General features: G+C 38.5%; 1 protein-coding gene across 1 annotated transcript; it reads left to right on the plus strand.

The window, feature by feature from the left end:
- The first annotated feature begins 9,227 nt into the window (after positions 1-9,227).
- Positions 9,228-11,468, plus strand: LOC142549371 (thaumatin-like protein). The gene is made up of 3 exons (XM_075658290.1): positions 9,228-9,375; positions 9,507-9,884; positions 10,885-11,468. Exons 1-3 carry the CDS (start codon positions 9,306-9,308, stop codon positions 11,184-11,186), a joined length of 750 nt encoding a protein of 249 aa, XP_075514405.1. The 5' UTR covers positions 9,228-9,305; the 3' UTR covers positions 11,187-11,468.
- Positions 11,469-12,300: the final 832 nt, after the last annotated feature.

Raw genomic sequence — 12,300 nt, forward strand, 5'->3', positions numbered from 1 at the left:
GGTAACAAAAATGATAGCCTTCACCGTGGTAGATACCCCGTCAGCGTATAATGCAATTCGAGGACGGCCAGCCCTGAAGGATTTCAGAGCTGTAGCTTCCACATATCATCAGAAGCTTAAGTTTCCTGTGGGAAAAAGAGTTGGAGTCTTGTGCAGGGATCAAAAAGTCGCGCGTCGGTGTTATGAAGGGGTAGTGAGGGAGGAGGAAAAAAGAGCGCGTGTGAGGCTTAACATGATTAGGAAAAGAAAAAGTGGGTAACTTTGTCCTGTGGAGGTACAAGAGGAGCAGAGATGAAAGTTGGAGAATGCGCCGGGCAAGGCTCTAAAGAGGCTCAGGAACGCTTACCACCTTAGAGAATATTAATCTTGACTCGAATTTTGTAGTATTTCGTTTTTCAATTTGTCTTGTGTTATCAGTTGAAATTTAATAAAGCCAAATTCTTATATTAAGTTCGTGGATGTTGTTGTATTGTGAGGTTGAAATAAATTTTATTTTCCTGCTATGGCATCGCCTAGTAGAGGAGCAGAGTTGGGAAAGAGAAAAATTTTATTTTTCTTCTAAGGCATCGCTTAGTAAAGGAGTAGAGTTGTGAAGGAGAAAAATTTTATTTTCCTGCTATGGCATCCATCGCCTAGCAGAGGAGCAGAGTGCAGAAGAAGAATTTTATTTTCCTGCTAAGGCATCGCCTAGCAGAGGAGCAGAGTTGGGGAGGAGAAAAATAAAATTTTCCTGCTAAGGCATCGCCTAGCAGAGGAGCAGAGTGGAGGAGAAGTATTTTATTTTCCTACTAAGGCATCGCCTATCAGAGGAGTAGAGTTGGGGAGGAGAAAAATTAAATTTTCCTGCTAAGGAATCGCCTAGCAGAGGAGTAGAGTTGGGGAGGAGAAAAATTAAATTTTCCTGGTAAGGCATCGCCTAGCAGAGGAGCAGAGTGGAGGAGAAGAATTTTATTTTCTGCTAAGACATCGCCTAGCAGAGGAGCAGAGTTGGGGAGGAGAAAAATTAAATTTTCCTGCTAAGGCATCGCTTAGTAGAGGAGCAGAGTTGTGAATGAGAAAAATTAAATTTTCCTGCTAAGACATCGTCTAGCAGAGTAGCAGAGTGGAGGAGAAGAGTTTTATTGTCCTGCTAAGGCATCGCCTAGCAGAGGAGCAGAGTTGGGGAGGAGAAAAATTAAATTTTCCTGCTAAGGCCTCGCCTAGCGGAGGAGCAGAGTGGAGGAGAAGAATTTTATTTTCCTGCTAAGGCATCGCCTAGCAGAGGAGCAGAGTTGGGGAGGAGAAAATTAAATTTTCCTGCTAAGGCCTCGCGTAGCAGAGTGGAGGAGAAGAATTTTATTTTCTTGCTAAGGCATCGCCTAGCAGAGAAGCAGAGTTGGGGAGGAGAAAAATTAAATTTTCCTGCTAAGGAGTCTCCTAGCAGAGGAGCAGAGTGAGAGTGGAGAATTTTATTACCTGCTAAGGCATCGCCTAGCAGAGGAGCAGAGTGGAGGAGAAAAATTTATTTTCATGCTAAGGCATCGCTTAGCAGTGGAGTTGGCGGGTGAGGATATTGAAGTTTTATTTTTCCTGCTAAGGACTATTTTAGCTGAGGAGTCAAGGGCACTGGGAAGTGAGAATTATTTTCTTTCAAAAGCTTAGTAAAGTACCTTGAAGATGGGGGCAACGAGGGCATACCGTGTTAGAAAAATTTATTTTGTTTGCCGATAACGAATTATGTTTGCCGCTACGAAAATTATGGGGATCGACCCGGTCAGGTCGTGGGGGTTTGGGGGCAACGCCCCCAAAAGCTCTTCAGCGCGAGGGTGGGCTGGGCGAGCTCCATGAAGGTGGGGCGATCGTGCGAAGGGGTAGGATGTGTGGGCGCTGGGTGAGGCGAGGCGAGGCGAGGGTGATGGCGCGAGTGCGCAAGCGAGGCAAGATGGTGGCGTGGGCTCGGTCTCTTGGGCGAGCGCGTGAGACGCCGATGGGCTCGGATGGCGAGGGGGCGAGCAGGAGGGAAGGTGTGGTTGGGCGAGTCTAGGGGCGAGACGTTGATGGGCGAGAGGAGCGTGCGTTTGGGCGAGCAAGGGGCGAGAGCTCAGGCTCGTCTAGCGAGGGGGCGAGTGGGAGTGCAGGTGTGGTTGGGCGAGGCTAGGGGCGAGACGGTGATCGGCAAGGGCAGCGGCGAGGGCAGCGGCGAGGGTGAGGGCTCGGCTGGCGAGGGGGCGAGCGGTAATGTAGGTGTGGTTGGGCGAGGCTAGGGGCGAGATGGTGATCGGCGAGGGCAGCGACGAGGTGGGGCGAGGGCGAGCGCGCGCGACTGGCGAGAGTGCGCAGGCGGAGGCAGGCGAGGTGCTGGAGGGGCGAGGGTAAGAGCGCAGCAGGCAGAGGAGGGGAGCGTGCGGTTAGGCGAGGCTCGAGGCAAGAGGGTGATGGGCGAAGAGCGAGGGGCGAGGTCTGTTGGAGTGAGATGGGGCGTGGTTGTGAGGTAGGGTGCCAGGGCATGATCACGCGAATGGGTGGGAGAGTGCGGTTGCCAGGAGTGGACCTCTATTTTTAGGGGAAGCCCAGACCAAATCTTTCCATTCAGGACAAGATTGCGATTTGATATGTTTCCAAACTTGTGGAGACTAATGAGCAGTAGAGGAAAAATGTACAACTCACCCCTTGTAAACCAAGAACAACGCAACTAATCGAACTTCGAACATGCGATTCAGTTTGACTCGGTAGGGGGAGACTGGTGATACCCCATGGGCCCCATAGGCCCATATTACATTTTGGAGACCCAGACCGCATGTGGGTGGGACTAGGCCCGGATTACATTTTGGAGACCTAGACCGCATTTGAATGGGAAGCCCATCAGAGCCCAGATATTCCCCTATAAATACTAGGTTTGAGCGTACGGTTGATTCATTCAATATATTGTTTTCAGCGGCACCCTTAGCTGTTCTCCCATATATCCTCAGTCACGGACTTGAGCATCGGAGGGGCTACGCTAGGACACCCTCCTGACCCCTTTCTAACGGTCTTCTTCGTGATTTCAGGCTCACGACCATTTCAAAACCCTGCGTCTGTACTAGTGACGCTTGCCAAAATCGGACCATAAATTTTCCGTGAGATACCCCATGGGCCCCCTGGGCCCATATTACATTTTGGAGACCCAGACCGCATGTGGGTGGGACTAGGCCCGGATTACATTTTGGAGACCCAGACCGCATTTGAATGGGAAGCCCATCAGAACCCAGATATTCCCCTATAAATACCAGGTTAGAGCGTACGGTTGATTCATTCAATATATTGTTTTTAGCGGTACCCTTAGCTGTTCTCCCATATATCCTCAGTCACGGACTTGAGCGTCGGAGGGGCTATGCCAGGACACCCTCCTGGCCCCTTTCTAACGGTCTTCTTCGTGATTTCAGGCTCAGGACCATTTCAAAACCCTGCGTCTGTACTAGTGACGCTTGCCGAAATCGGATCATAAATTTCCCGTGAGTATCAAATAACATATCATCGTCTTTGTGTGATGTTAGAATGACCGTGAACCTTACTCTTCGTCATACCTGTATCTGGACTTGCGGGATCGTTATGCCGATTTTCCTTATATTTCTCTGCCCGTGCTTGCCGATCACTGGTAGTCCAAACTTCTTGCCATGCCACTCATATATCAGCGGAGACGCTGGCGGGTTTTCGTCCCTAATCGCGACATGCATGCAGTGTCTTTCGATACAAATCACCCACGTTCTTGTGCCAACACGAATGTGTTAGAGTAGATGCCCTGCAAGCCAACGGTTGGCTAGGGAATTTATTGACTCAATTGAAATAAACAATCTTTATTTTAATATAATTTAACTTTTTATGGTCTTGTTATACTTTATATGTATACCCATGCAAACAGCATAGATAAAGTCCTTGATTATGCTTTAATACAAATGAATCGTAATTCGATGTTGAAACTCATTTGTAAACACTGCATATTCTAAATTAGTTCCTAGTCGATTCAGCCGCCTAAAACAGGGATAAAGGCCACTTGAGCTCGAGACTATCATCTGTGATGTTGTGTACTGCGTTTCTTGGTAAGGGCATAGGGATGTCCAAACATGCAGATGGGTAGTCATATGATGATTATACCGAACAACCCTGCCTCGGACTTTCCAAGTGGTTATCATTCATCGAGAGGATAAGTCCGTGGTTATGATTGTACACCATTAGTCCTTACGACCCGGGACAAAACTGAGTCTCTATATGCTAGGGTTGTGCTTGGACTCGTTTACCGCCTCCAGGAGAGTCATCAGGTGGCGAGGTTGGGTACAATTACGACACATATAGGAGCAAGTGCATTGTAATCGGGGATTCACCGCTCACCTACGGGTGTAGATATCCTGTGTGATATGATGAAATAATAGTGCATGGAATCTCTGGCCAGAGTATGAGATGTACGTTAGAGAAGGAGTTCTCAAATAGTACACGCGATGCCACTATTATAGTTATCACATAGTTATCGAATTATTATGCAACCCTCGATGAACCAATGGTTGCAGATTCGATCGGGATATATGAGATGAAGGGACCGTACTGTACGTTAATCATAATCGACTGATTCATGCAGGCACTATCAGTGATACCTAGGGGATCATGGGGCGATGCTACTAGACGCTCTTACCATGATCCGATGGGTGCTATCAGAAATGAGTTCTGACATTCTTGATCAAGGTGTTAATGAAAAGAATGGGTGCAATGGCAGAGACGTGTTTGTGAGGAATTGAGCCACATGTCCTATCATGCAAGTTGGTATATATATATATTGTCTCATTTCTTCAACAATTTCAGCAGAAAAACCGAGAGTTCCATCGAGAAATCCCTTTGAAAAGCTTCAAGTTTATTTTGAGCTTAAAGTTGTGATTTTAAAAGATTCGGTTATCAGATTTTAAATCCGGACACAGTACTGTACTCCCGTCGTTGACAGCTACAACTGGATGTAAGTTTTATTGAGTTCTGTTATCATTTGAAATTATGATATTGGAGGAATTTTTATTTGATCATTATTATGTGTTCTAAGAATACTACACATCGTAGAATCGAAGTCAGATCGAAGAACAGATTGATTATGGAATTGTTATGAATTTCTGATTATATGGACTGAAAACCGGACTGATTTAGATTATTGATTGATTACAGATTGTATCGGATATGGATTATGATTTGTAATTGATATTTGTTGATATGGTATTTACGGGGATATTGAGATTGTGCCGTTATGCCGATGATTTGAATTAAATTCAGATTAATCAGATTCAGTATTGAATTGAGAATGAAAGGTTGATATTATTATTCTCGATATGTCATTTCAGATTTACAGAGACAGTCTTGAGTTCAGAACGTATATTGCTTCAGACCGAGACTACGAACGAAAGGTATAAGTCAATGTGGTATTGGGAGATCGACTCAAGTAGGATATACTTGAGTTTTCCTAAATCACATACTTCTTATTATTATGTTCATTGCTTTGACTCGATATGCTTGTTCTATGGATGTATAGAATGCAGGTATTAGTCGAGTGATCTTGTGACAGAAGTGCTTGATAGTGGTGGGATCGCCACGGGCACATTGCACGATGTCACAAGATAGTGTATTGACGATAGTGCCACAGTTTGTGACGGATAGGTCAAGACACTGGATGTTTGGTTATATCGACGTGGATAGAATCGGAGTTTCTTCTATTACTGTTGGTCGATATAGGAATACCAACGTCTGGAAACCGGGATCCCTAGACTAGGATTGAGTCTAGTCTGAGTCGTAGAGTCATGAGTATGATTGATATTTTGATATTAATTATGTTTCAGACTTGGATATATATATCTGATATCTGCTTCATGCTTTATATTGATTATATGACTGCATGTTCGTTGATTTATATTGGGATTATATTCTCACCGGAATTATCCGGCTGTTGTCGTGTTTGTATGTGTGCATGACAACAGGTGGGACAAGATCAGGGTCGAGGAGATGACGAGAGATCATGATTAGAGTGGAGACCACGGACTTTGATGTTGCTGTAGATAAGGTTTGAACACTTGATAGCTAGATGTTGAACCTTCGTCTGTATCAAATATATGGTGTACAGGACTTGTACCTTATGTTATACTGATATGTATACTAGTATGATTTTCATTACGTTCCGCATTTAAAATAAAAAAAAATTTAGACCCTGTTTATTATAATTGTTTAAATGGTCCCAATGACGATTATGAACTTGATTAGCGTCCGGGTCCCCACAATGGGGCTAATTAGGGTAAACCCGAATAAGAATAAATGTTATTCTGAATCACAAATAGTTGTGAACTCACGGCTAGCTGTATCCCTGAACCATTGAGGGACACAAGTATTGGATTATTTTGTCCCCGTTGAGAGAATAAATTCAAGGAGTTGAATTTATATTATGATATAGTAAATTCAAGGAGTTGAATTTATGATAATTAAATTTTGAGAAAATAAATTCAAGTAGTTGAATTTATGAGATAGTAAATTCAAGAAGTTGAATTTATGAAATTTGGAGAGAATAAATTCAAGGAGTTTAATTTATAAAATTTGAGAATTTAATTTATTAAACTCAAAAGTTGAGTTTATTAAATATTAAATTTTGGAGGTGATAAATTCAAGGAGTTGAATTTAAAATTTAAATATTAAATTCAAATTTTGAATTTATAATGGATTTAATTTATTAAGCTCAAAAGTTGAGTTTATTAAATAATAAATTAAAAATAGTGAGAAGTGTGTTTAATGGGCTTGTAGGAGTACAAGTCCAATATACTAAATAATTAAAGTTTTAATGGACTTTGATTAATTAATTGGACTAGTCCAACTAGTCCAATTAATTAATCAAGCTCATTAATGTTAATTATAACTATTAGGTCATGGCTTGATTATAAAAAGGAGTAAGTAAGCCATAACCCTAGCCTCCAAGAGACCACAACTTCTTTCCAAAATGTTTCGGTGATTTGAAAGAGAATAAGATTTGGGATGCAAATATTTTAGAATCTTTAATTGACTTAATTAATGAGATTAATTAATTAAATTAAAGATTAGAAATAAATATAAGAATTTGATCCTTATTTGACAACCACAAGGCATCCGAAATTTCTTTCTGAAAAATTGCTTTTCGGCTCTTCAAATTTTCGAAATAGTGCTCTCGAAAATTCCTTCAAACAGCAAGAAAATTTTGGCTTTGAAAATTGAGTCGAATTTTTCGTGTTATATCTCTACGCAAAAGTTCTTCTAAATTTCTAGTGCAATTTAGAATAGGAACAAATATTCCAGTCGTGGACCGGATTAGGAGATCGAAGAATGTTTGTAGGGATTTACAACAAGAGCTACATCCGCTAATACCGGAGTAGTTGGAGCCACGTGATCTAATTCACAAAGGTATAATTTTCTAAACATCCTATGAATGTTTTGTTAAAATCATACGAGCGCCCAAAGAAAAACATATTTTGATTGTCAAAATAAAATTAAAAAAAATTTAAAATTTCCGATGCGTTTGGGCGTGTAGAAAACCGAGAGAGATCCAAGAGAATGTCCAACTATAATTATTTTGCATTTATATATTCAAATTATCAAGATTAAAAATAATGATAATCATAGACAAATTTTTTATAATAGATATAATTTCGGCCTCGATGATTAAATTAAAACAATTTGTTGCAAATTCTAGAGACAGTTAAATGAAAACAACCTCGAATAAGTGGTATAATATTTTTGTTTCTGTCTGTATATTTGTATCATTTCACATATTCATTTAAATTACATTGTGCAAACGATTCAAAATGCATTTCAATAATTACAAAACCCTTCCCATTTAGTTAAAAACTAGCACAATCCGAACTCAAATGTTTCCTGCTTGTCGATATTTTTCAAAATCTAAGTGTTGAATCGTTAATATTCATCGTGTATACGTATTTCTTTGCTCGAAGAACCGAATAATTCGACGTAAAAAAACGTATTAAAAAAATATGAATTGCTCGCCCAAAATAAGGTACATATATTATATATATCATGCGATATGTATGAAACATAAAAAAAATAATATAGCGACCTAAATAAAATATATGTCTCGTAAAATTGAATCATGACATGGTTTTACAAAAGTTTGTATGTTATTCAAATGGCTGAACCCAAACTGCTGCAGGAAGCCACGTTCCATTATATTTTCGAAAATATTAAATTGATTATTTAACAGTACTAAGAAGAAAATTCAAATAAAATTAAATGAATATTTATCTCTCTTTCTTAAATGTGAATTTTTTTCAATAAAAAAACAGTTATTATTATGATAAATACTTTAATGGAAGAAATCATTTCCCGGTAAGAAAAGATTCCAAAGCACATGGCCTTGTTCCATTTCTTGTTAGTATTCTCCGTAATTATTTCATATTTTTCCCAAAATTAAATAAATAAAAGGAATGCTTCTTAATCATGCAGTCAAATATAAAAGCTTATTATATAAAATATTATATTTCAATTTTATATACTACTTTAAAAAATCACAGATAAGACTTTTCCAATGTTTTTGTTGGGTAAAATTTAATTTAATTTTTACTTTAAATCATCTAACTCGGGCTGAACTCGAGCATACTGCAACATACTTTTCGACACAAAGTTTCAAACTCGTAGCTAGCAAGTTTTAATATATTTATTATATTTCAATTTAAAAGTAAATATTAGGATATTGAAAATCTGATTTCAAACTCTAATTGAAATCGAACTAGAATATAAAATGAGAAAACTTCTATTTTTTGTCATATATATTTGTTAGTTTTTTATTTTTTTATTGTCAAATTACAGTAATAATATGTTACATTTGTTTTTTTTTTTTTTACAATTTGATATCTTGTTTTTCGATTTGACGACAATATATCACATCAACGTTTTTAGTAAAATATGATTAAATTGTCATAAAATAAAAAAATAGAACTAAAACCGAAATTTTACTAAAAAAATCAAAATCACGAAAAACAACAAATAGTAATTTTCCTATAAAATAATTATTTTTAAAATTCTGAACCAAATATTAAATCTAGTAAAAATATTTCAGATCAATCTTATAAAAAGTTAAAATTACTTCACAAGAAAAGCTGAAAATTCATCATAAAAAGTTAAAATTACAAAATAAAAAAGTTGAAAATTACAAAATATTTATCCTTCTAACCTTTTTTCTTGTATTGCTTTAGACCAATCAACTGTCTTCTTTATTAATAAAGGTGTAGCTAGGCTCCCTCGCTTACGCACTCACACACTGCTGCTCAATCTCTTCACGTTTAGCAGCAGCCATGGCAGCAGTGCTGCTCAGATCTCTCTTTTCTTTCCTATGTTTCTCCATTTTTGCTTCCCAAATTTCAGGTGCAATTTTAATCCGAACGTAACCCATTTCACTTGATGTCTTATTTTGCTGTATGATGCTGAGAATTACTGTATTTTCTTCTGTTCAATCACCTCTTTGTTTGTTTGTTTGTTATTTTTGGGTGTCGAAGAGGCGTCAGCAGGTAGAACAATGACAATGTACAACAGATGCAGCTACCCTGTGTGGCCGGGCATACAACCGAATGCCGGGAAGCCAATTTTGGCCAAGGGTGGATTCAAGCTCCCGCCGAACAAGGCCTACACGCTGCAACTGCCCGAGGGCTGGTCTGGCCGTATGTGGGGACGCCACGGCTGCTCATTCGACTCCACCGGCCGTGGGCGGTGCTCAACCGGCGATTGCGGCGGCTCCCTCTTCTGCAATGGGCTGGGTGGGGCCCCTCCCGCCACCCTCGCCGAGATAACCTTTGGTAATGAACATGACTTCTACGACGTTAGCCTCGTTGACGGCTACAATCTCGCCATTTCCATTACCCCTTTTCGTGGCTCAGGTATGGAGCTAGTGATCAGTCTTGTGCTGTCGTGAAAAATATCTTGATTTATTCATGATTTGGAGTGATTTATAAGATTAAGACATACCATGAGTAAAAGTTTCGTGTTCTCTTTTGAGATTTTCCAAGGAAAATTGTCTCTCCAATATTAAATTCATTTGGGTTTGACTCTCTGGCATAAACAAGTGATTATCATATGGTTTTTTAGTTAAATATCATCTAATTTGCTTGATCATTTGATGTTTGTGTGGCTGTTCGCATGTCGATTTTGAAATTTATTAGCTTTAAGCCTTTGGTCTTCATTTCACTTGTGAATTTTAAAGGAAGCTCTCATGTCTAACAATTACTGTAGTTGAAATTTAAAGGAAGTTGTTGTGAATCCTGTAAAATGTTGTTGTATTTTATCTCGGTGAAGATCCGTTCATACTTCCTTCATCTTTGATTGTGTTTCAATATGGTTGGCAAACATGAAAATCTTGAAATAGTCGAATATAGAACAATGGATTAACTTACTAAGCCCTCCATGTGGTTTAGTCATCTGATAAATTTGTTGTTATATTATTCATTTGCAGATTACAAAATTTTTATCTGGAACGTTCATTCGAACTAATATAACAGAAAGTCGTTCATATAAGATTAGCGGAATCTTGTTTGTACTTTGCCTGCCATTTTCTTGGCTCGAGTCTGTCTTACATAAACAAATGCTAAGAGACACCATGCTTGTGAGCTCTGGTGCGTGTGCTTGCAAAATTATGCACAATAAACTATGCTAGCTATTATTTCCTGTCTATCTTCTTCTTTATACCAAAATAACCAACCCAAGTTGTTAGAAATATGAAAAAGATAGTCTTATGAATCTATTCGCAATCTTCCACCATACGGGAAACAGGATCTTACACTAATGCTACAAGACCCCTCAAATCTTGGACATTCTAGTGTATGATTATATGATGACAAAGTGATTGATTAACATATATGTTTGGCCATTGAAATACCGCAGGAAAGTGTAACTATGCAGGGTGTGTGAGTGACCTCAATGTGATGTGCCCGGTAGGGCTTCAGGTCCGGTCAGACGACAAGAAGAGTGTGGTGGCATGCAAGAGCGCATGTTCGGCGTTCAACTCACCCAGGTACTGCTGCACAGGCAGATTCGGGAACCCCGGATCATGCAAGCCCACGGCCTATTCCAAGATTTTCAAGGCTGCTTGCCCCAAGGCTTACTCTTATGCATATGATGATCCCACTAGCATTGCCACTTGCATCGCCTCAACCTACTTGCTTACCTTTTGTCCCCATCATTAGATATATATTGCAATGTAATGCCTATCTTAAGTGACTACCACTAGTACTTTTTGTGATCCATTGGGGGTGTACCATCAAATTTGATTACTTGTTTTGCCCTTGTTGGATGGACTGCTTCCATGGTTGGTTGGCGCATGAATTTCATTGGTCGATTTGAAAATATCGGGTTATGGCTGTAGCCATTCGACGAGTTCGTGCTTGGGTTGTTTTACTGGTTTCCTATTTCTCCCCTCAAAGATCTAGTAAACGGTTCTAAAGATTGGAGTATTGTCGAAAATCATATCCCTACCAGAATCTCTTATTGTAGATGATGAAGCTGATATATCATCTTGTATAAAATTATCATCTTGGATTAATCATTTTTGGTTTTTTCAAAATTTGTTAAATGTCATACTTAAATTCTTTTTATCTCAAAAAGAAAATCCAGCTACGCATGGATAGAAATTGAGCTACTGACCAGATGAATAATCGAGTTTCGAATGCTCTTGTCATATATACACTGTATTATTAAATTATATTATTAAACTTGAGCTTTCATACTAAATAATTTGTGAGTTTATTAGTAATTTTTGTATATTTCTCTTTATTTTTCTGATTATTTCTCCAACATATCTCTAATTTATATAATAAGTAAAATTATCTCATTAAACTTTATCTGATCACTAATCTTTAAGTATAATGTCTTAATAAAATAATATATTATTTTTACACAAATTATCAAACATAAAAAATATTAATATGACATGTATCGCGTACAAAGAAACATTTTATAATCTCATTTCTGAGTTCTTCCTAAACTAATTGATACCATTCAAAAAGTACATGTGGTAAGGCAATAAGTGCAAACGATTTTATATAATAATATATTGTTATAGTTCGTTGTTAAAATATAACAATTGAATTTAATTTTCTTCTTCTAATCATTTGTTCAAGTTATGTAATCTTATAAAACATGAACCCCTTTTCATAACCAATTGGTGGCAGTGCTATTTTATGTTCTTTTTTTTTATTATTAACATATCTATAATATATTTATTTCAAGTTCTCATAATTTGGTTTGTTATCTTCAAAAGTTGAGGTATTGGGGATTATATTTGCAAATGAATTTATATAA

Source organism: Primulina tabacum, chromosome 6 (assembly GCF_025594145.1).
Source record: "Primulina tabacum isolate GXHZ01 chromosome 6, ASM2559414v2, whole genome shotgun sequence".
Lineage (NCBI taxonomy): Eukaryota > Viridiplantae > Streptophyta > Magnoliopsida > Lamiales > Gesneriaceae > Primulina > Primulina tabacum.

Coding starts and splice junctions, on each gene's coding strand:
- LOC142549371 (XM_075658290.1), top strand. CDS start 9,306: ATGGCAGCAGTGCTGCTCAGATCTCTCTTTTCTTTCCTATGTTTCTCC. Junction 9,376..9,506: donor TTTTGCTTCCCAAATTTCAG/GTGCAATTTTAA, acceptor TGGGTGTCGAAG/AGGCGTCAGCAGGTAGAACA. Junction 9,885..10,884: donor TACCCCTTTTCGTGGCTCAG/GTATGGAGCTAG, acceptor GAAATACCGCAG/GAAAGTGTAACTATGCAGGG.